This window comes from Tachypleus tridentatus, chromosome 6, assembly GCF_004210375.1.
Source record: "Tachypleus tridentatus isolate NWPU-2018 chromosome 6, ASM421037v1, whole genome shotgun sequence".
In the NCBI taxonomy this organism is placed as follows: Eukaryota; Metazoa; Arthropoda; class Merostomata; order Xiphosura; family Limulidae; genus Tachypleus; species Tachypleus tridentatus.
Window position 1 is genome coordinate 50248050 of NC_134830.1, and position 26839 is coordinate 50274888.

Here is a 26839-nt window from a genome sequence, read left to right on the forward strand (position 1 = left end):
GTGATTGGAGCCCCCGACCTTCGGATTACGAGTCGAGCACCTTAACCACCTGGCCATGCTGCCCCTCCCCCAGAAATAACAATACGTTTGTTAATTGTAACAAAGCTTCTTTCGTTATCTATTAAAGTCGTCTCCAAACTTTATTTTCTAAAAGCGAGTTTCTCATTATGAAATGATTTTAGAACGTTAAAATTTTCTACAGGACTCTAACCCCATCTTCAACACAGTAACTTCTTAAAGATCCTAAATGCTGCTCACGCTACCACTTACTGTGGTTTTTAGGATAAGGTATACTCTTCCACTTTAAATTCACCGAATCAGACTGTTTGTTGTTAAGCCCAAGCTACGGACTATCTTTGTTGTGCCCACAACGTTTATCGAAAGCCTGTTTCTAATGTTAAAAGTCCGTAGACTACTACTATGGTGAACCTTTTCCACTGTACCATCACTACACTACTGAAGAGTCTCGTGAACAGACGTATCCCAAGTCTGACAGCACGTGCTTTAATCCCTGAAGATCCCATGATTCTCACAACTTTTCTTTTTTTAACAACAATGAAGCTCAGAGAATGAAAGTTCCACTAGCTTTTCAAAAACACTTGGTGAGGAAATAAAGAAGTACAAACAGTGTCCAATCATTCCTATTGGTAGTGTTAAGATGCGTTCAATCATCGATACATTCCAGTTCCGGTGCGGAATAAGTAACTCGTCACAATATTTTTGTTTTATTACTTTAGTCTGAAAGCTAGTTTGTAGTAGCCTTTTCTAGTCTAAAAGTAACAGTCAACACTTGGATTAGTTTGTCAAAGTCTCTGGTTTCTAAATCACATGTTCAAGTGGCATGTTCTATTTCTACCTGAAAGGATAATCCTATATAAATTAACACAAAAGAAGATGCACACTTGCAACATGCGAGTCAATCAAATAAGCCTTTTATTTTGAAAAGAAAAAAGGTATTTATAAAGTGTAAGCCATTTATGTCAACGGTGTTTGGCCCAGGACATAAAGGGTTATCCACTTAAGTGAATAATATAACACCAAACTTTAATGTATTCAAGAATACAGGGCCACTAAAAATGGCGAAAATTTCAAGTTAATTCCTATATATTCTGGTTATAGAGTACTTAAGTAGTCTTATAATTGTCAAAAGAATCGTCAAAACAATCTGGTTAGAAAATATGACTAAGGTTAACAGTCGTCTTACTGTAACAATAAACTTCTGGATTGGTCATGTTCATTACAGTAATAACGTTTTCAAACAATAGTTTTTGTTCGACTTCGCCCTAGAAACTATTTCCCCTGTAACTAACGTCTAGTGTTCATTTTATTACGCTCATGCTTTCCGCTGATAGCTCGTTGTCTTAGTGTTGATGGACAAACCGCATGTATGTCTTCATAATTACCATTAACTGAATCATTCCAATAACGGCACAGGATCTGGTATTTTCTCAAATACTCCAACTCCGCAGTTGTCACCTTAAAACAGTCCAAAGTGACAAAGTCATGTGAGCTTAATTTCTAGGCCATGTGGTGTGTAATATCAAACCGAGACGCTCTTTAGAAGTGTCTCGATTTCACTCATTTCTTCAATAACCACAATTCTCAAAAGTTACCTCTCTTAGCCGTTATCTGTTTCAATGACACTATTACCTAACAGTTGACCCTTGATGTCATAATAAAGGCTCTAATTATTTAGCTTCGTATTAGATCGGTTATTTCTTAACTCCACAAAACTTAAATGTTGTTGTACCGATGTTATCACTGTCCCTCCTAGATCCTAACAAAAGAATTTAAGTTGCGTTCCAGAAATCCACATTATTTATCTCCAATATTGTCATCACGTTTAGCTACACAAGGTGCCCTGACTTGAACGACTGAATGACCTTAACATGCCCCTTTAACCTCTTTCCATGCAGGTACCTTCATAAGTGGAAGCATTACAGCTTTATGCGAGTCCATACTTCAACACTCGCCCTAGTTTATAATCTCGTAACCACTCTGCTAATCCTAGATTTACCTGTTAAGTACACGATCTTGGATAATTTAAACTAAAGCTCCACATCTCCTTGAACGCGTAACAGTTAATTCTACAGCCTATATTTAAAGTCACAACTTTCCTTGTTTATCTTTTCATTACTGTTGAATATCCGTACATACACCTCAGGTAAGAAATCATATGCTTCCTGAATGAATTTTTTAAGCAGAGGTTAACGAGTTCCCTCAAGTATTTTTGGTTAACTAATGTACTTATTATCACTTGGACAAATTCTTTATCTAATCCCCTATTAAAATTAGTTCATGTTCTCTTTGACTACATTTTTCTTTAATCTATGTACCCATCTGTCATAATCACCACCCCCGTTTTACTAATGCAGTATTCCGACTTCTAGTTGAAAACTAAATTCCTTTAGTTCCCATGACTACTGACCTCATTACTTGCTCATCAACCCCTCAGCACTAATTTCACCTTCCCACTAGATACATCAACTTCCACAGACATCATAATTAATACCGCCAGGTTTCTCCTTTACACTAGACACATCAACTTCCACAGACATCATAATTAATACCGCCAGGTTTCACCTTTACACTAGACACATCAACTTCCACAGACATCATAATTAATACCGCCAGGTTTCACCTTCCCACTAGACACATCAACTTCCACAGACATCATAATTAATACCGCCAGGTTTCACCTTCCCACTAGACACATCAACTTCTACAGACATCATAATTAATACCGCCAGGTTTCACCTTCCACTAGACACATCAACTTCCACAGACATCATAATTAATACCGCCAGGTTTCACCTTTACACTAGACACATCAACTTCCACAGACATAATAATTAATACCGCCAGGTTTCACCTTCCCACTAGACACATCAACTTCCACAGACATCATAATTAATACCGCCAGGTTTCACCTTCCCACTAGACACATCAACTTCCACAGACATCATAATTAATACCGCCAGGTTTCTCCTTTACACTAGACACATCAACTTCCACAGACATCATAATTAATACCGCCAGGTTTCACCTTTACACTAGACACATCAACTTCCACAGACATCATAATTAATACCGCCAGGTTTCACCTTCCCACTAGACACATCAACTTCCACAGACATCATAATTAATACCGCCAGGTTTCACCTTCCCACTAGACACATCAACTTCTACAGACATCATAATTAATACCGCCAGGTTTCACCTTCCCACTAGACACATCAACTTCCACAGACATCATAATTAATACCGCCAGGTTTCACCTTTACACTAGACACATCAACTTCCACAGACATAATAATTAATACCGCCAGGTTTCACCTTCCCACTAGACACATCAACTTCCACAGACATCATAATTAATACCGCCAGGTTTCACCTTCCCACTAGACACATCAACTTCCACAGACATCATAATTAATACCGCCAGGTTTCTCCTTTACACTTAGCCGCACCCACAATTACGGAAATAAACAAACAGATCACATGACCAAAACTCACACATTTCTTGAACCATAACCTAAATACGGGTAATGACAAAAGTCTCTATTCTAACTTTTATTGTAAATTCTTTTACTGAAACCCTTATTTTTACAACGTGTTTCTATGACTTCTGTCAACGTACGGTCTGTATTGTGTATTGGTTCTCAATCGTTGAAAGTTGAAACATCCGATTATTTTTTACGTTACATTGTTTGTTCTATTCGAAAGGAATATCTTACTCTTGCGGTAATATTGATCTCCCCTACCCCGATTATGTAGTGGACACCTCTACTGCCGACAGAAGCACCTTCATATCAGCTTAGGTTGCTAGGGCACCGGGTCTGTTTTACTTAAAACTTTCCCAATTCTAATAACGTCCTAATTTTATCCGCGAACGTTTCTCAAATCTTTATATTCTCCAATGTTTTGGATTAAACTGCATCTTCATGATGTAAAATTAACTAGCAAATAATACAGTATGTAGAGGGGAGTTGCAAAATGGGGGTGCTTGGTTAGACATGTGGATTTTACTATGTGTTTGAAGATAGGAGTTGCCAAAAGCAGCTCGATATAGGGGACTGGGGGCATCCTCCCGAAAACACGAATACAATATCTTGCTATTCATATCAAAACATACGGTTTCAACGCCTCTGTGATATCAGCGGTGAAATATTTAATAAAGGGCAGAAACTTATCCACGACTTTGACTCAAGTAAAGTAAACCACGAGTTAATCAAATTGAACTACCGAGATAAACAAGTAATGAAATTTGGTTATTGTTTTGGCTTCATAAACAAATCTAATACCAAGTTGCGGTGAGTATCAGAAATGTATCCCTTGCCAATAGATGTTCATAACCACACACCCCGTCACCCACTTACAATGCGTGTTGGTTACTAGTGGTAACACTCAGTTACCACAATAAAAATGTCAACAGTCTAATGGGTACAGTCCAAAGGCAGCAACACAAAACTGGCGAAACGGTCAAGAAAACGTTTTCATCCGTAATTCAGAACTGATGACTAGAGGAAGGGTAACCTAGTGGTGACTAGCACCTTCCACCTGCACAGATTATCTTAACCGAACAATGGAAATGGCTGTCATTTTCATGATGCGTCCACAGTAGAAACGTGATGCGTAACAGCGGAGTCGAACCTTTGACCAACTGAAAAGCAGCTTGTCACATCAATCACTATATTATCCCTCACATAACATGGGGGGTCTACATAGTTTAAAACAGACCAAAAACTACTCAAACATATGTCTTCTTTTTAATAAAACAATACTTTGCATCATGGTTATAATGTACACAATTGGGGTATACACAGACCTAAATCAAGAGTCCGAGTGACGTGCAAAACCGGTGGCTCTATCCTCACATGCTCTCCCCCCAAGCTTTTCATACACTTTTAACAATCACAAACCTTGTGTATAACCATTTGATATGATATGCTAAAAATAATTTTCTTACTGTACCCCTCAACTAAAACTTAACTGAATTATGCCACTGCGCGAGAAATCGACTCACACTTATAAGCATCTATCTCCTTTTATTAAGACAAAAAATAAATAATGTAACAATTTTAATAATTTTATTTCCTATATTCTGACTAGAAGGAAGGCAGCTAACCATCACCACCCACTAACGTGAGCTACTCTTTCATCAACGAATAGTGGGATTGACTGTTACATTATAACGCTCCCTAAAGCTGAAAAGGCCAACATGTTTGCTATATGCTTCCATTAAACAAATGCGAGTTGTTAAAACTAAAACGCGTTGATATGTAGTCACGTGCAATAATTTATAAATACAAGTTTAAACTGCTTTTTGATGAAAATTTTAAAAACAGAATATATACACAAATAACCAAAATACTGTGTTCCACGTACATTCAAAAACATTCTCAACATGTGGTATAATCATACACAGTCCGTACATTGAAAAGGGTGGTGACGGCATGGTGTAGGAAACAAGTATACGTTAACAGATCCCTTAAGATATTCTGTTCCAATCGTTTTACAAGCATGTGTCGTATAAATATTAGCACCGTACTTCTAGAATCAACTACACTAGAATATGTGTATAATATACATTGTAAACAATAATTTGCAGTATATTTCACGAAAGTACAACACATATACTCTGTTAAATGCAAAGCTGGTGGAATTTTGTTTAAGTTTATCGGTGGATCAGAGAATAAGTTTACGACCTACAACACTAAAATCCGGGGTTCGATTCCACACAGAGGAAAATGTCCAGCTTTAGACAGTTAGTTGTTTGTAACTGACCCTCAAAAATGGATTGGCTATTTCATGATCCGAAGATCCAAAATTAATCCGGTTTTATAATTTGAAAACCTGGTTAACTTGTTTCAGAGATCGTTTTCAAATCGGTTATTTCCGTACTGTTGTCATGGTTCTGTTAAAACACATGGTCGTTGTGTTTTGTCGGTGTGTAGTTAAACACAAAACAGCGGTTCACGTGATTTATTGTGGTAGATATACATACTCCAGAAGTTCTGAACGTGTAGTCACAACAGTTTCTATAAAGTTTTTAATCATCCTTATTTTTTCACTTTTTTTTTTTTTTACAAACTTTGGTTTACATCTTTCGTAGCATTTTGTTTCTTCTACAGGTATTCTGTTTTTGGTTAGTTCAGGTTAAGTTGTTAGCACAAAGGATCAGCTACTAAAGTTGTAATATTTTCAAAACGAGACTCAAAACTCGAACGCTTTCGAATAGGTGACTGAAGAAGAATAACTATTCGAAAGAGCTCAAGTTTTATGTCTCGTTTTGAAAATATTACTGTTTTTGGTCAAATACTGTTAGACACACGATTTACTACGGGACTGCATACGGAATATGGTATTAAAAATGCAATAGGTCTAATACAAATGTCTTTTGACAAACGCAATTCATTATAATTAAAACATAGAAAAAGCGTTCATATCATGACAATAGACTCTGTTAGACCTTATGTTAGAGAAGGTAATAAACAATTTGTTCCAATACATAGATAAATAGCAATGAAGAAATATATAATACCGACAGGAATAATTGTTAAACAAACCATTACTTTAGTAGCATGGTTTTATATTATAAATATTAAATGAAAATGTATCAAAGTTTGTTTGTATTAATAAATTGCAAAATGTTTTTCCGATTTTCCATTCTAGAAATCTGCTAACTAGCCAAATATGACCGAACTGCAGGTTTCAACTCTTAAAAACCAAAATTCATTTATTTACAAATCAATGTGTGATCTTTTAGTCTTAAAATAACCTATTTCGTTGCATAACATTCATCGTGTTAACTGTTTTAAGTGGAACTTGGTGTTAATTGCTAACGTATCAACAGGATGGTGTAAAAATGGAAAAAAGTTTGACAGTTCAGAAACAACGACGTGAAAGCGCTGAACCAAAGGAACTAACCGGCGGACGAGAGACACGATAAGGAAAAATTCCAACAAAATTTTTTAACAAGAGGTTATTCTTACTGTATTATGTACTAGTTAAAATTCTGTTACACCCGGATTGTCCTAGTTTTTGTTTTGATTTTCTTACATCTCAGCTAGAGGGACTAACAACGCACATTGAAATTATTGTTATTACAGATAATGAATCAAGAGGGTAACAATGTTTGTGTATCTATTTAACAGTACATACATAGGTTCCTTTTGGTACCGTTACTACTGTACTTCAGTTGTGTATAACACTTACAATGTTTCAAGGCTTTCTTATGTGTGTATCAAAGGGTAATAAAAGAAGCGCACCATGGGACCCGATAACACCTTTTTCTACAGCATACCTTCTTCCTACGACGGACAGTGGAATATATTTCTCTTTCCTTGCCTGACAACAGTGTTTATTTAAATTTAGAATATAATAATTGTTGTGTTTTTCTGATACTGGTATATGGTATCACGACAAAATTTTCGTTCAATTCACCAAGTGCTCTCTTTCTATACAAGATCTCCTCGAAACGAGTCACGTGGTAAACCCGTTTGTCAGGTTGAGCGAACTCCCCACCCTAATTCATTTTCTCCTTTTCGTTAATGTACACAGGACTTCCAACAGGTTAGGAAAAGTATGCCCAGCTGTCCTTCCGAGAAATCCCAACTTTCATGCACGGTAACTCGCACCTAGTTTTTCAAAATAATCAAGGTTTGTGTACCAGTGCATTCAGTTATCACAGACCATCCAGTTTGTTTTTCTATGTGTGTGTGTTCACTAGTGATTCTGTCGTTCAGTGCGAGCTAACAAGTTTTATATTAAAATCGCCACTAACTTCTTGAGAAATTACATTTAAAGTTAAATTAACTGCATATTCTCAACTACAACTGTATAAAAGTTCTTATTATTGTTTAAATAAATTTCATATCACACACGCGATAAAAGCGTCAATAAACTTTCGTGAATATAGTAGGCACACACAGAAATTCGGTAATATCACTGACGTTAATACACGCGCTCCACTCTCCTAGCAACGACTGTAATCTTGAACCAATGAGAGGCGTGAACGATTTCAGTGGCAAACCGTTAACTTCCAAATCAGTCTCTCTCTCTCTCTCTGGTGTTTGGGTGTATATACCCAGGAGGGTCAGGTACACCAGACCTCTTCCTCCTTCCATTACATGGTCTGATTAATATGTAATAATATCAACATTAAACTGGTCCTTTTCAGGGCAATGTTCATTTATATTTTTCTTTCGTTTTTTTTAAGTCTAGTACGCAGGTGGCTGTTTTATTTTAGCACTATTTTATTAATTATTATTATTTAAATTTGATTTAATCTTAAAGTTCAGATGTACAAATTTAACGGGGAGAGGTGTTGGAAGCAATAGCACCCTGGTTATTGATGTGTAATACTGTGAATTTATCCATGTTTAACAGAGTTCATGATGTATGTTAACATTTGTAGTAGGTATTTTTCGATGTTTTTCATAATTATTTTAACGATTATGTCTGTTAGACTGTTTTCATTATTTGGATTTGTGTATTCTGTCAATATTTCATACAAGGTAGAACTAATGGCATTGGCTAGTGTATTATCAATATTCATAGGTGTGGTTTTGTGTGTGTCTTCAGTTGTTTTAAGTAAATCTTCATTACTTATTGATGGTTTTTCCTGCATGAATGATGTTTTCTTGATTACTGCAGCATATGAGTTTGTTTGTGTTTGTGTTTTCTGGTGTTTGAGTAGTTGATTTTGATTGTTCTTGGATTTTGTTTGTTTCATGTTTGAATTTTTGAGTTCGTATAAGTGTGCCTTAATAGATTTGTATTTTTGGCATCCTTTATAATTTGCTGTGTGTTCTTCCCTACAATTACAGCATTTAGGTTTGGGGTTTTGTTTGGTACATTGTGATATGTTTCCAAATCAGTTCATTTCTACTTGGTTCAGTTTGAATTTCCCGCAAAGCTACACGAGTGCTATCTGCGCAAGCCGTCTCTATTTTAGCAGTTTATGATTAGATGGAATGCAGCTAATCATCACCACTAACCGCCAACTCTTGGGCTACTCATTTACCAACGAATAATGGGACTGACCGTAACATTATAATGCCCCCCACGGCTGAAAGGGCGAGTATGTTTGGTGTGACGGCGATTGGAACCCGTGACCCTCGGATTACGAGTCGAGTGCCTTAACCACCTGGCCATGTTTTTACTTGGTACAAGATACAAGTTCAGTGCTATATGTCTTGTGTCAATGCTACCTGTTCTCGAGTTATCGTAAGCATAGGTAATAAACACCCTATTCACACTAGATACCGCTTGATAACTAACTATACTATTAAGATCACTCATATGAAATAGCTTATAAAACACTGTTCACTGCCAAAATAAACTGTGTGCTTAAAACATTAATTCCACGTTCTAAGTTTCGTTAAAGAACCCCTTGTTTATGAATGTCTTCCACGTCGAGGAACATGAGCACTTTACGTCACAACCAATCATTAACTTGTAAATAGTTTGTAACTAACTGGTGAAGAACTCGTATGCACATAATCCTACAACACCATTTGTTTTTTAATATGTGCCCAGTAAATAAACCCTAAACATTTCTTAAATGTTGCTACAAATACTCGAATTATATGAAACATTACGATTCAAGCTAAAATGACCGAGGGTTTGATTTTATAAACAAATAATTTAAAAAAACAAAACAGTTCCTGTAACACGTTAAACATTCTTCCTATGATCTTTCTTGCGATCAGGCAGTGTACCAAAGAAACCTACTCACGTGGGAGATAGCTGCCTGGGTCCGACATCAATAAATTATGAAGGTTGAGTTGAATGACCACTGTTGTAGCAAACTGTATGTCACATCATTCTTCGAGACAACAGTTTCTGAATGTCTACCATGTCGAGGAACATGAGCACTTTACGTTACAACCAATCATTAATTTGTAAATAGTTTGTTACTAACTGATGTAAGCACCCGTATGCACATAATCCTACAACACCATTTGTTTTTTAATATATGCCCTGTAAATAAACCCTAAACTGTTCGTTCACACATACACAAAACAGTTTTATTTTTACATATACAACACATTAAAAGTTTTAGACGAAAACATAGCCCTTGTTTAGTAGAAAGCTAGGACTGAGGTGACTGCACTCGATTAGAAACAATTAAGAACTGAACTGCTGTTGTGTTGAATACAACGTTTCGAACTATTGCACAGATGCAATCCCTAAAGGTTTCTAGCCCAGGACAGTAAAACATTTGTTTTCTTTTTTCCGTTTTGTAGTGTGGAGTGTTTTGCACACGTTTCACTTGTATCAAATTTTAATTACGACTAACTCTGTAAACAAATATTTTGCATTAACTGATAGGAAGGGCGCTCAACTGAATCTGTTGGTACTGGGATCGAAACACGTCGCAAACATGGAAGCGTTATAGCGTTAAAGTCTATCTCGCTGTTCGTTGATAAAAGAGTAGTCCAAGAGTTGGCAATGGGTGTTAAATAGACGCTTTTACAGTAGTTTATCGCTTCAAAATTATCAACAGCTAACGATCACAGCTTTCTAGTAGCAGTGAGTAAAATTCAAGAAAAAAAATCACACAAAACAGTGAATCATTTTAAAATATAACAAAACCTATACTTACACTGTATATAAATACTTTATTTCATCTATTTACTAATCTTCTCATTGAAACATTCTGATGTGTTACAAACAGTACAAACATCGCTATGAAGATAAATCATCGACAGTATCGATATTATTTAATAAACAGGATAATTTTTGATTTTATCCAGATAAACTTGCTCTAATCGGAAGCTAATGTTAATTAAATAATTAGTGTTGTTTCTGAGCTATATTGTCGATAAAACAACTCTTCACACTTATCGGCGTATTGTTTTACACACAGCATTTATAGTTTATACCGACGTTATGTACTCGCACAACGTTACAACATGTCTTGCGGACATATCGCCTCCATTCTATTTTGAAACACGATTTTGCACGTGCCTATGATCCGTCACGACTAGTTTTATCGAATAAACTAATTCTTTTGTTTCTACATATGCTAAATTAAGCCTTTACACATCAAAGAGACGATTCAGAACATATTTAACACGAAATGGCACCAGGTCATTTTTAGTTTTTATAATTACTGTATTTCCCATGCATAAGACAGGCTGCTTTACACACAAACACCAACAAATTCAAAATATTTCTACATAAACCAACTACATACTTTTGTAGTACGATATTTAACCTTATTAGTTCGAGTAATGTAGGGAAACATTCTGTGACGTAACATTATACTTTGTTTATGATCACGTGGGCGACTGAATATGATCAATTAACATAATCACGATGCAACGTACCGAAATAAAAAACAAACAAACATGACCCTGATAAACGAGTAACTTTTCTTCTTTGTAGTTAATGCAATAGGAAATTTAACAAACACTATCATTAGCGGATTTACATTAAACCCTAATTTTACCCCCTCTCTCTTCTTTTTTTACCGATGGGGCCAGTTAACTTTTTTCTTGCACACGTTGTAACACTTATCACAAAATATGAAGTTTTCCCACCACAACTAGAAAAATATTCAAAATCGTTTAAAACAAACTTTAAAGTTTGATTTTTCCTTTTGACCTAGATATAAATCCTAACATCTATAATCCACCTACATCTATTTATAACTTCACATGATAATTGTGCAAGTACGAGATAATTCTTGTCCAAGAAATAGATAAAAAAAAGCGGAAATACCAGTGGTTTGCACAAATCACAGTACAAACTAACACGTCATGTGGGTGTTTTAAAATATCCTTAAGTCCAGTGGTTACGTTCACATAGAATACACTAAACAGATATAAGGCCTCGCTAGCTACGTTTACAAAGCGAGTCTTTCGATTTATGTAATCTACAAATTTTACTATCTACAGAAACTAAAAATAGTTTAACAGTTTTACTTTAAAACAAATGAACACACAAAAACGACTCCTTTTCTTTAAACGATTCTTTAACTATACTTACGTACTTATGATGTATATACACATATACGCAATTACTAAAATGATAAAAGCAGAAGCAAACTTAAAATTGCATTTACGACGATAATAGCTAATTCCTAGAAAATAAAATAAATTAACATAAAAAGTACCGAAGTTGATTCTCAGGAGATTTTACCAAGGCATTCTCCGTGTTATGACACGTCCCCATACGAGACAGTGGCAAGTTTATGAATTTACCAAACTGGAATTAAATATCCTACGGTGAACACAACGGAAAGCAAAATACGACTTTGTTCCTCTACAAACAAACGAACGAATCGTTTTCTATCGTTCGGTGATCTTTCAGATTATTTGGTAAAAATAATGCGAATTTCTGGTGACGTAAAGACGACGAATTAATGTATTTCTTCACTAACCCTACCATCTAGCAAATGCTTCAATCGAAATTCCGAGTCTATATGCCTAATTCACAAGGCACGTACTTAATTGCTAGATTTATTCCGAGTCTATATGCCTAATTCACAAGGCACGTACTTAATTGCTAGATTTATTCCGAGTCTATATGCCTAATTCACAAGGCACGTACTTAATTGCTAGATTTATTCACTAATCGAACCATCTACAACAAACACGTTTACTTCCCAAAGTAGCTTATTAATTGTTTTGTTTCTTGGCTTTTGAATTTCGAGCAAAGATACACGAGGGCTATCTGCGTTAGCCGTCCCTAATTTAGCAGTGTAAGACTAGAGGGAATGCAGCTAGTCATCACCACCCACCGCCAACTCTTGGGTTACTCTTTTACCAACAAACAGTGTGATTGGCTGTAATTATAACATCCCCACGGCTGAAAGGGAAAGCATGTTTTAGTGTGACGGGAATTCGAACCCGTAACCTCAGATAACAGGTCAAGCGCCCTAAGCTTATTAATTAACTGAACCACAGACGGATAGCCTTACTACCATTCACTCACACAGTGTGGTCTTTTTTATTTTTTTACTATGCTAATTTTCTACCCATAACAGAAATCTTCCAGATTCTCGAGGCCTAGTTTTACGATTTTTAGGCAAAATAACTTTCACACGCATACAAAAATATTAACATAATACAAATACATCACACAACAACAGTAACCAATAAATCAAACTGCTGAATCATAAGTTTTAAAACACTAAAGATGAAATTAGGATAAAGTAGGTTTAATTTAGCTTAGAGGATAAACCAATTAGAAGATATAAAACCTTTACCAAGTAGAGTACATTAAGGCATACATTTATTTTTCTTACTTGTTAAATATAATATTAACTGATGAAAACTTTATATCTCCTAACTCCAGTACAAAGAAACTGTTTGATATTTTACGCCTAGACCTCCCTCGTGATTCCATTTCGTATTATTATGCGACGCCATCTACAAAAAACACGCAAATGGTATTGCAGCCCTAACTTCATGTAACAAGAATTAGAAATTAGTTGCAGTATTTATTTTATTTTTGCCTTTATGACTACAGAAAATTACAGATTATAAACTATAAAAAAACAATATTTTTCTTGTGCATAATAAAAACCGGTGCAAAAACGTAGTACAATTATTATTTAGTTCTGAATACGTGCGAATAAAATGTGTTTATAATGACAATGTATGTTCAGGTTACCTAAATTTTCAAGCCTTGTATTAATTGTGGATCACAAACTCCTAAAGTATTACAAAATATATGGTTGTTTTGTTTGTTTGTTTTACAACTGTTTATACAATTTTTGTACTTTTTTCTAGGATTATCCAACACAACAATTGTGCTAAAACATATTAGAAAGATGCACGTCTTTAATTTAAGAAAAAAGGAAAGAAATATCAGGCAGAAATAATTTTTATATATCTTGTACAATAAATTACACAATACAGTATAAAATCATTTTGAATTAAATTTTTAAAACGTATAACCCAATTTTCACTAAAAAGAATGTGCACGTACGTTTTTATATGCAAATATAGATTATTGCTTTTCGAACTAGCAGGGCTGTTGAAATTAACAGTATAATATTTCACAAAGTAAAGGTTTTCAAGCTTTAAATTTGTTAGCATAAAAATTAATATAAACGTAAAACGAATCAAAAGCATTTATTATTTTTCATGAACGAGTGTCTTTTTCAGATTTGTATGTGTTAAAAGACAAGTATTATGAAAAATTTGAAAGTAACCAAAAAGGAGTTTTACGTTAATTCGTTTAAAACGGCCTAATCACGTATATTATACTATCAAGTAAGTACCTGAACAGGTTAAGTCAAATTAAATAATTTACTTTGTGCGTCTTCGAAATGGGATATTTTCTGGGTAAAAAGACTAAAATCTAACGTCTTCTTAAGATTTGTAATCAATATCTGAAAATTACAGCTTTGAAGTATTTTCAGATACGAGTTTCCTAGATGTCACTAAGACCAGTTGATAACTCCATACAGTTACGGGATTCTTTTTAATATTACTAAAATGTCAGCAGGCATAATATCTAATGTTACAGTAAAATATATAAATTTTATTTCCGACTTTGCATTTGATTTTATTATATTATTTGGCTTACGTCCTTATGGCCATTAACGAGAAAAAGTACGAGATAATATTCGATGTTTGCAGTATCCAAAACAATATTTTGCCAATCAAGAAACAAACAATGATAACAGTACGTCAACACTAACTTCGACGGATAACATTTTGTACTTCTACCGAGGAGTTAAAGGTTTACTGGTTAGGATATTCCACCTTATCAGCAAACTTCGATCTGTGTATTCCTAAGGAGTGAAGAAAATCAGTTTCGACAATGGAAGGTTTCTAGGGTATAAGGTTGAGGTATTTTTTAGCCTCAACTAATTTTTGATGATACTATCAAAGGCCAGTGACCGCTGCAGAATCACCTAATAAAGAGAGGCTTTCGAAACACAATAGACAACGTTTGTGGGTAGAACACGGTTACACATTATACATATACTTCGTGAACAATGAAAGCTAAATAACGTATGTTTAATTTTCATTATTTCTAGATTAAACAACCACAACAAACCAACCATATTTGTACACTCAACGCGTTTCGATACGTAAAAGTACTACCTGCCCTGGTTTTACTTTATTATTATTATTGTAAAACACCAAACAAAGCAAAAACCTTTCCTCGCGAGGTTTTAAAACTATTGTTGCAAGAATATTTTATGACGTCAGCAAGCATGTTCCAGGAAAAACGTTAGAATTACTGATATATATTTTGAATAATTAATATTGGTATTCAAGGAGGACAGAGGATAAATTATAATTTATACAATTACAAAAAAAATTGGTACTTAAGATTAAATCTCTTAATTAGCTAATTTTATAAAATACCTATTATGTTGTTTTGTAATGAAATACCTTTGGTTTTCTGGCTAGGGTTAAGTCAGTAAGACAAGGACTCGCATATCTCGTTCATACCAAGCGTGTTAATTAAGTAGATCTAAGATTTCTGTACTTTTTATTGAATACTTATACTGTGCCACATAAAACATAAGGAAAAAACAATCTGTACACTAAAATAAAATATTTTCAACTTCAAAGCAAAGAACAGCTCACGAGAGTTAAGCAATAGTTTTGACAAAACAAATGACACCTTAGGGTTAATTTTGATTAAGTTTTCCAAGCACAATTCACTGAAAAGTTAACACTGTCACTAGCCTGCGATTTAAAGCATGGTATGTATATCACAATTAAAATTACAGTTAATGAAGCCAACTATTCATAACAACCAGACTAAAAGTACACAATAAAAGTCATCATGACAAGAACAAAAATGAATGATCAGTTGATTCTTTCTATTAACATTTTCAGTCTCTGCTTAAAATTTGTTTCACAAAATATTATGATTTATGATGATGCACTTGTTCACACAACTGTGGGACCAGTTACTGATATTTCTATGCAAATGTAGTCCTATTTTATATCAGAATAACAATTTGGACCAGATATAAAAAATAACAAGAAACTATTATATGTTATGGATTTCGTCACTAGATGTCAAATCTGAAATTTAACCATCTGGGTAGTGAGGTCATCGAATCAAAGAACAATCTAACTGCACAATATTAACTTCCAAGTAAAACTGCTTATACTTCTAACAATTACTGTCACCTTCAATATATTACATAAAGATAAGTTCGTGTCGAACTAAATGTATATACATAGTTTCGAGTCTTGGTGTGAAGATTGGCTTAGAGGAAGAAATGCAGGATATGAGGAACTGTTATAAAACAGATGCTTAGCTTTAACGTAAAGATTACAAAGTTCCGACTCCGAGAGATAAACTAAGAAAAACATGTTCTCGAATTTACAGCAAAGCTGTTAGTTGTACACAGACAATGATGTAGCTAGTGTAGTTTTTTATTTATGCAAATTTTAACTTTATCTTAAACTTAACTGTATCTAGGAAATTTAAAACTAGAGTTTGAAACTAATAACAATCATTTATTCCTCAGATAAACGAGTAATTAATGTAACACTGTCATATTATTCTTCATAAATTAAAACCTACCACAGGATGAAGAGTACTGCCGGCAGAGGGCCACCATCAACAGCGTGCATTCCATTGAGCATTACGTAACAAGAATTCTGAGTATGTGTTCGCACGTGAATACATCTATACTCGTCTCATATTTTAAAAATCACTAAACATGCGCATCTTCAGCTAGAATTAAAAATTCATTATCAAATATACGTTTAATTAATTTATTTTTTTTTACTTTTTAAACAAATTAGAGACCTAAATATATTCTCAAGGCGGCTGGTATCGGTATTAAAACTTTTAATTAAAATAAAATACAGAACAACCTTTTAGTTTAGGTCATCTTCAGATTAAGATGTAAGAAGGTCGAAACACTGTTCTGTACTTTATTTTAAAGTTTTAATGCCCATACCAGCCGTCTTGAAAATACACTTTCACTTCAAATGGGTTTCTTTTCTTCATGGAAAATTAAAGGGCCTTCAAAAAAATTTAAAACAGGTGCAAAGGGCAGTACGAAAATAAAAATTATTGCTTCGTTTTAGAGAGATAACTTATCAAGCAAGAAATCGGATAATATCTGATGATAAGGTAAATCGGTAATCTTTATTATTTTCTTGGCTGCTTTTTAATTATTTATTGTTACTTTTTAATTATAATAAAAGATATGTCGTTTTATATTATGAAAATAAACTAATGCTTTTTGAAGCAAGCTCTAAGTGAAAATACGCAATAAAAGTGAAATCAAGACAATAGTTGCAATATAAAACTATCTTTATTATAATCAGTTATTATGACAAAGGTAACAAAGTAACATGGTGCTTAAACAGCTAATAATAAAGAAAACGTAGTTTCGCACCATCACTATCTCGCCATGTATGTTGTTGCGGTATTAAAAAGAAAGTGAGATTGTGCAGTTTTTTCTAATAAAAAAAAGCCGACATACACGTATTTTCGATAAAGTAACAAACATAACTGAAGTTCCTGTTTTAACAAAAATCCTGAAAACAATAACTTGCAATTCTCTCGTTAATCACCGCAAACATTCACCAATTTTTGTTTCCCTCACCCCCAATTAAAACTATATCGCCTAGTCGTGAAATAGGAGAAACGGAGATCATGTGACACAGTTGCAAAACTTCTTAAGTCACCCTAGCAACAATATTTTTGTCCTTCGAATTAAATTTGTACGCTAAAACTACAGACAATCTCTACTTGTTATGTACGACTTTTTAAGAGAAGAAACCAATAGCCATAATTCTATATAAGCAAACTAGTTAAACTACATTAAATCTTTTTTATAGATTAACATCAAATAGAATATTTGGTGTGTTTGCTAAGTGTAACACGATAAAATTTCGTAAAACATTACATACTACTAACACTAACATGGCGACAAAGTCCTTACAAATCAAAGTAATTCAAAAACATAATATACATACATCTCACACAATATTGGTGTAGCAACACAAAAAGTATATACACAATAAAAAAGTACGTTTAACACAAAGTTAAAGTGTGCCTTTAATATGAACAAAAAAATCAATGAAATACATTCTAGTTCCATGTCGCACACACGCACGAAGTTCTATAACAGCTGTCAATTTTTAGCAAAACTAGCGTGAAAAAAACAACTGGACAACACCAAACACATGCAATGCCGCGTACGTACTGGCATCATAGAGGTCAGCACCTCCCTTCCCCCTGCCCTCGTGCCAGCTGGGGAAAGGGATGAGTGATGTGTATTAGATCGTGTTCTTAAGGCACGGTTTCAAGTATCAGTTTCCGGTAAAAACTCCCATTTTAAACTAAAATTTATCCCAACAAGTTTTATGGAAAACTTTTCTGACTTTTTATTTGCCATTTATTTGGCTAAACACATTTCTTATGGAAATAAGAATTAGGTTTGTTTTTATTTTAAAAAATAGCATTGAGATATTATTTGACAAATATACATGATTTAATAACTTTGGAGTTTTGCTTCAAAATATTTACGTTAATTTGAAAATGCTATATATATATATATATATATATATATACACACACACACACACACACGCGTACGTATCAGTTCCTAACTTTGAACTGATATAACTACAAAAATGCAGATAGCTTACAGCACCATGGGCCAACATTTGAGTGGGACTTGACTACCATTATAACAGTGCTGAGAAAGTTTGGGTGACAACGATGTCCGTATCATAAATCCTCCGATGTATATATTGGGTTCCACTAACCAACGTCAGTCCAATATGAAACATATAATGTGATTTGTTTTAATTTCAACAGTGCACGTGGTCTTTCCTTAACGTAGTTACAAAAAAAAATATAAGCAGTATAAATATTTATGTGTAAACGTATTTTAATTCTTTCAGTTTGGACACCATCTGGTGTTCCCTGTAATTACAAGTTTTTCTTCTTAAGCTTTATTATGAGAATTATGAGAATACAGCACTGCTATCAAGCAACTTTTACTAAGTGGCTAAATTAATGTCAAAACTAAAAGTATTTGTTTATTTCAACTTTCACTTTGCTAGCCTTATTAAACCCCAAAATATAAGACAAGATTCAATTAGTTTTGCCCTCAGAAGTGCATGCACCTGGCGACTGACACCTATAACAACCGAAATAAAATTATTTGGTTGTACTCTAACAATTGACGTCAGATGGAAACCAAACCAACAAGACAAGTTCTGGAGTTACGTACACTCCAGTTTTATGTGGTTATAAACCATGCTAACAATGGCTGTATTATAGAAAGTAGTTTTATTTACCTCTTTTTATTAAATTATTCAAACATTCAATTGGTTTTTATTATGTGTAATTATATTTGTATAATATTTTTTATCAAAAGCATTCATAGAATGTCCTCTAGCTTATCGGTATAGCTTCTGTGGTTTTAGACTAATTAACTTGGAGATGAAAATGGTTGACATGGCAATGATTAGCAGTTTTAAATGATTAATAAAGATTAAACGGCCCCGTTCTTCATCAGCCTAACGTACGACGCTTGGAAATTTTACAACTGTGAGAGATATTAAAACTAAAATACAACAAAGCACATCATATTTTTAGCATTTAATCTATAAAATGTTATAATGGATTTAATATTATATATTTATTTCAATATCTATGTTAGTTTCAGTTTAATATATATTGAGAAATGCATGCAACTTTTATTATTAAATGTGTATCATGAAAGTCCTGCCTGTTCTCTAAATCTGTAGAACACTGTCAAGAGCAAGAAGCAACAATATGTTTTACATTGTTGGCAACTGAACTTTCAAGAAGTTCGCGTACTGATTAGAAAAGGTAGCCATAGCAACATGCAGAGATAGTTTCATGCTGTTTTTAAAGTATAACTCTTAATAAACGCTTATCAGTCAGGAAACTACATATATCTGACCAGGAACGTTTACAGATTTCGAGCATTATAAAGCTTTAACTTTAGTAAATTAACTTCCGACGTTAGTATTTCTACGAAGACATTGTATTACCTTCGGTTGTGAAAAAGTCTCGTGAAACCAGCCAAGAACAGAGCTGTTAAATGAACTGTATCGATATCAAATCGAAAGTAACTCGTTTATCGTGAACCGTCAATAAAATATTTAGTTTCAGACCAGACAGAAGGGTCACTATTGTCTGTAGGTTTGCAAAATATTTGCATATAAATCATTATTTGAAATAACCGTTATTATAAATCGTATTGTTCTGTGTATATCAAAACTTCTGGCTAGTTGAAATCGCAACACATAACATAATCGAATACTCGTCCGGGATAAATTATAAAGCGTAACAATATAGATTATTCAAAATGCACTTTATATTATTGTAGCAGTTTGTAGGCGGTTGGTGTTTCCGATTCGATTTATATCACATTATTTTGGCACCCAGGAGAGTTCAAGTTTGTCACGCAGAGGTTTTCTTTTCATAATGTAGGGGGTTGAGAAGCTTCCCAAACCACGAAAAACTCACCCACCATAGATATTTTGGAAAAATAAGGGTTTTAAATCTTAAATACAACTTCTTGTGCAAAAAGAGAAAAAGCTGAATAACATTAAAACTGTTTCATCCTAGTCATACTTATAAAAGAATCTTACTGTAATATAACCTGATGTTACTTACAAAACTAATTGGCGCTTCTGGCATTTGAATGCCCTGAGCCAAGTCCCCAAATAAAATACCTCATACAACCCGCTTCTAGAAAGTTCTTTAGTAGAACGCTTGTTATCGTGGAAATTTGCTAATGCGTTACGCATATTATTTACTCACAATAAGATACCACATGGAAGGTTTTCATCTTCCGTAAACACATAAGGCTTTCCACCAGCTAGGGATATACAAAATATTTTTATGTCACAGGACGGATGTCGTTTTCTCTTCTAAATTTAAAATTTTAATTGTTGTAAGTAGCGTGTTGAGAATCCTAACTCAGAACAATATTGTATTTAAATTAACGTTTTCAACTACCTTGTTTACGAACACACTTTACTGATGAACGTAATAGTGACGTAATTATTGCAAGAGTTATTAACTCTTGACTAAGGCCGTTATTAGAATACGTTATGTATTGTCTGTTCAAAGTTACGCATTAAGCACAATATTACACAATGGGCTATAGGTGATCTGTCCACTGTAGTTTCTAACGCTGTTAACTGGCAGAGGAAACGCTAGCAAGATAGAAGTTTGTATTATGATTATAAAAAAACTGGACGCCTGATTCATCTCTACTTTTAATATCAAAACTTCTGACAATGTCCTCTGGTGCACTACTGCAGTCGAAGATTATTAGATGTTATATAAACATAACTTTGTGTTTTTTATTTGTAAACTATTTGAATAAATAGTTCAATATTTTTACAGAACAACAATTAATTTCATTTAGTTTAAATTTTAATGCCTGCCCATATACTGTACAAGAGCAGCTAAAATTACAAAACCATCTCTAAAAATTGGTACGTTTTAATACTTCCTGACGTTTCATATAGTGCTGTTTAAGTTTTATATATTACTTGTGTCAGTGAATGGGCTATTATTAAATAAACACATTTAATAATTAGAAAACTGAAGACAATATATCACAATCAATATTTGAAATATACATAAAATTACTTATTCTGTATTTAAATATTGCTTGCTATGGGTCAGTAAAACATTCATTCGATTGTTTAAGAGAGAGAGGGTTTGATTAGTTGTACATACACTAAATTATTCTGATAAAAAGTTTCTCATTTCTAGACATTTTAAAAATATCTCAATACTTTCCTCTGTTAATATTGGTGTTATAACCTACATACACGACATTATTAACATTATTAGTATTTTGGTATATCCAGTAGTAGTAATACACTCATCCATTTAAACTACTTTTATACGACACATAAAATGGCTACTACACTAAAAATACGCTGCTTTTGAAATCGAAGGTTGAAACGAAGTGTATTACTCAGTGTATCGAATACATATTCTAGTGTATACAAAACATGGGAAATTATCTAAAGACAATATTCCAAAAATTAATGATCCTTAAATTTGAAACGTTTAAGTGTTTACAAACATAACAGAAAAATAATACTTACAGGTACATCTATTGATATATCCGTTTCGTCCAACAATATAACTTTACAAAGTAGCACATGTTTATTTGGCTTTGCATGCTGTGATGTCTCGCGAGTAGGGCTTTTAGCAGCTCGAGACGCCCTACCAAAACGTTTACTCAGAAATCGTAACATTTTTCAGTCTTTTACAGTAACGCAATTATTTCTGCCAACATGAGTGACACGCAACGTTATTCAATGTCAAGAACCAATAACCAACATCCTTCATACCTGATTAGTAGTATCTTAATATTCAATCGACTACTAATACGTCGTTCTCTTCCCTTAATTTAAATTGAAGACGAAGTTTGAACGACTTTCTCATTTCATAGACCTAATCTGCTCTACGCGTGCGCCAAAATGAGGTATTCACCTATTTTTGGATTATAGCCCCATCTTGTGATATACTTTCTAACTAACCAAAATATGAACTAAAGTAAATTTTTGTGTTGGTAAATCATCTTTAAAGTGCTTACAGTGCCACAAAGTAAAAAAAAAACAGTTGTTTGTTTATTTTTTGCGGGAAAGTAAATATTTTTAAGTTATCTCGAATGAAATTTCAGTTGAGTTTTCAATAAAAATAATAAAACAGGGTTGTCTTTGTGAAACAATGCGATAAAATAAAAATCTTTAGGCCTACTTGTTACAAGACAAAAGTGAATATACTAAAACGTAGCGTTGAGAGAACTGTGTGATGTTTAAAGTATTTGTAAAAGTAGCAAGCAAAAATTAACCACTAATGAAGTTTCTTGATTTTGTTGAATGTAGTGACACAGTAGATAAAGTGAAACCTGGAGTGTGTGTAACTAGTGCTCAACCCCCAGATGAGGTTTTTCAGATTGTGGTCATTGGAAAAGTTTATTATTATTAAAACTTAAGTTTATTAGTTTAATTTGAGATTCCCACGTCGATACAGTACTGTGGAAAAGTTTTAGGACAAACTCAGGAATTATATGGCTACTTTCAAGGAACAGTGGAAGGTAAGTCACCCAAATGTTATTAATCTTTATGATTAGCACAACAAAACTCAGTGGAAGCGCTTGAGTTAAGCAAATGTTCAATATTTTGTGTGTCCATTTTTTGTTTTAATAATTGCAGACAGTCTTTCAGTCATTGTTGCAACATGTTTAATCAAAATATCTTTTGGGATTTTACTCCAAATGTCTCTAACACACCCCCATAAAGTTTCTTTGTAAATAACTTTTGTTTTGTCAAGTTTTTGATCTATCAAATCCCAGATCTGCTCAGTTGGATTGAGATCGGGGCTCCGTGGGAACTATTGCATCATTTGAATGACTCCAGCAGTTTTTTTCATAGCTAAGTAATTTCTACACAGGTTGGATGAGTATTTGAGGTCATTATCTTCCTGGTAGTAGAATCTTTTAACGATAATACTCAAATATATACCGGGTATATATATACCACGACGGATCAGTACCTCATGGTACTTCCGCTATCTATTATTTTACCTACTTTGCAAATACCCCCTTGTCGATTCAGTCGGAAAACATCCCCAAACTATCACAGTGCGTCTCCCATGTTTCATGGTAGGTGCTATGCATTGAGATAGGCATATTCCACCTTTCTTTCGCTGGACGTAGATCTACGCTTTGAACCAGGTATTTCAAACTTTTCCAATCATTAGCTGTACAGTGGCACTAAAAGAAAAAACTCCTGGTGTTGACATCAAAAATGCTATTGACAGAGCCTTAATAAATGCTAATATTCCACTGGATAAATTCGTCAGCGTTGCAACAGACGGAGCACCTGCAATGGTGGGGAAAGATACAGGATTAATTGCACTTATGAAAAGTGATCCCAGCATTCCAGAGTTTTTCCCTGTTAATTGCATTATTCATCGTGAACACCTGACAGCCAGGTACTTCAAGTATGAAGATGTTATGAAATTTGTTCTTGAAATTGTGGATTTCATTCGGAGAAGACCCACCGACAGTTCAAAAAATTTTTAGAAGAAATGGAGCTTGAAGATAAACCCAGTGATGTCTCTTTCTATTACATTATGAGATGGCTGTCAACCAGCAATGTCTTAAATTGGTTTGTGAATTTGTTGGAGCCTATTACTACTTCTCTTGAAGAAAAGAATAGATTCTATCTTCAACTGGGAAATAATGAATGGATGGATGCAAGATCTAATGTTCATTACTGACTTAATGAATCATCTGTAGATGGCACTCCAGGGGAAGGATAAGATTGTTTCTGATCTTACTCAGACAATTTTCAGCTTTCAGAATAAGATGAGACTTTTTCAAAGAGACATATTATTAAGAAACTTCAGTTACTTTTCCAATCTCAAAAGGAAAGTAAATACATTCCCTGATATTGAAATAAAAGACCACAAACTGAAAAAATACAAATATAAATTACAACTGCTTGATAATTTCCCAGACAGGTATGAAAACTTGCAGAAGCTGAAGCTGCATGACGTCACGTGCATAACATCTATAACGGTTTCGATTGGTTTGTTTAGAATTTTGCGTAAAGCTACACGAGGACTTTCTTTGCTAGCCGTCCTTAATTTAGCTGTGTAAGACTAGAGGGAAGGCATCTAGTCATCACCACTCACCACCAGCTCTTGGACTACTCTTTTACTAATGGATAATGGGATTGGCCATATCGTTATTACACCCCCATGGCTGAAAGGGCGGGCATATGTGTTGTGACAGGGATTCGAATCCACGACCCTCAGATTACGATCCGGGCCGGCTAAGCACTAAAACATGTCAAATCAAAAATTGAAATAACAATAATGAAATACTACAATTAAAAAGTCAGACCAAGATTGTAGCTCAGTATCCTACAGTCCTTAAATTACTGACACCAAGGACTATTCGGATTAACATATATAAAAGAGTGAATTTTTAACTCATACTAACGTGTGCAAGTGTCTGTGTCACTCCATCAAATGAGCTTTTTTTACCTAAGGTAAAGGCATATACACAAAGCCAAGATGATACAAGCTTCTTTGGATAATCATTGCAATAGCAACCTTTACCTAAGCAACAGAACTAGTATATTTTTACAAATTTTGGACGTCCGATTTATCTGGAAAGTCCTGACTGCATGAAAAATACCTGTATACAAATTTAGAGAATTACCTGGATATGTCTGAATTGTATACTCGTTAGGAAGTGGTAAAAGTAAAAGTCGTTTTTACGACAACATTACATAGAAAGTTCAGGATTAGTCTTCTCATAATTTTAACAACAAATCGAAAAGAAACACCCATTATTACCAGAACATTTATATTTCTTTAGACCAATAATGGTATTGGCCATAACTTATGTAATGTTTCTATAACTGAAAGTCTGAACTGTGCTCAGCAGCATATCATCTCGAACCTTAAAACTTTTGATATACACTACCAACAGCCCACACCCGACCCTTATTCTATTAAACATCAATGAGAACCAAATAATAAAGACCAGCATTCTCAAGGTGTGCAGAGTGTTTCGTGATGTTGCAACCCATAACAGTTCTTCACATCTGAAGTAGCTTGGTTTTATTTCCCATGATACCTCAAGTGTAGAAACTAAGTTAAGAATCTACAAATCTCCATCAGGTGAAAAAGTTAATTCAGATACTTATTATTTGTTTAAAATGGGCAAGTCTGTGTTTATAGTAACTTTCATCATACCAGTTGTCAAATTTGATGGGGGTAGTAGACTAAAGCTCTGTACAATGTTGATGGAGCTATAAATGTCTTACCGATTGGAATATCATGATTAATGCTTGGATTTGTTGATGGAATTACATCAAAAAGGAAATATCTTTCTAAGCATGTTAATGCAATATACCATATCGAATATTGTATTCCGCAATATAAAAATTTACTTTGGCTATCCAAGAGTCTCAACTTTAGTTCAGTTGAGCAACTCCAAAATGCTTTGTAACACAATCTGAAGAACAGAAGAAGCAGATTCATTGTATTTAAAGCTGATTTGCAACAGAAGGGGCTCTCTATTTAAAATGATATATGCCAATAGATGGTGGCAACTGTAGTAACAAAGTTTAGACCATGGATTCTCAACCGGGGTCCATGGAATATTTCTGTGGGTCCACAATGATATTTTGGTGGTCCATGAAGAAAACCAACTCAGAATGGTTTTTATTATTAAAAATTCAATTTCTACTGTAATTTTGGTTGGACGTGAAAAAAGCTGAAGTAGACATTCAAACGAATTTGGATTATTTTCTAGATTTTGAAAAATTTCCAGAAAATTGCCTTGAAAGCAATAAAAAAAAGAAAAAAATAAGTGATAAGAGCTGGTTTTAAATATGCGCCTCAGGCAGTCGGTTCTTTTCCTATTATATTGTCTGTCTGACCTTCGCCCTCCCATACTAATCTCCTTAGGGAATTTATTCCAGAAATACTTCAATCTGTCAAACCCTTCTAGGGGAAAATCTATTAAAATGTCGACTTGACCCAAGCAGTTCACTTCAGTTTAACGTTGAACTCCATCGTGAAAAGGTAAGAGATATTAAAAGTTCCTAGTACAGACATTCTTTCGTATTTTTTTTTTAATTTCTGCATTTCAATAATGAAAAAATTATTTCCCAGCATAAAAGTATAAAAAGACTGAAGAGAAAAATGGCAAATTTTACCCATTTTGATACAAATTTCAAATATCAATTCATATCTTGGCAGTTATCTGATATAATTATCAGTTAAAAATGTCAATGGTGACCCTAATGATAATAATGAATGGCTTGTATAGTTTTTTTAATCATTCAAG

At 33.9% G+C, this 26839-nt stretch overlaps 1 protein-coding gene across 5 annotated transcripts in view; it reads right to left on the reverse strand.

The window, feature by feature from the left end:
* Window positions 1–22441, reverse strand: part of LOC143252459 (uncharacterized) — a 58923-nt gene extending 36482 nt beyond the window's left edge. For 4 of the 5 annotated variants that reach the window (XM_076504621.1, XM_076504617.1, XM_076504620.1 and 1 more), the window contains exon 1: window positions 22068–22441. In XM_076504621.1, coding sequence (XP_076360736.1) covers window positions 22068–22220 — 153 coding nt within the window. In that variant the 5' untranslated portion in view covers window positions 22221–22441. Of the gene's footprint in view, window positions 1–20672; window positions 20819–22067 lie in introns of all 5 variants that reach the window. The other variant, XM_076504618.1, reaches the window with a different exon arrangement.
* Window positions 22442–26839: the final 4398 nt, after the last annotated feature.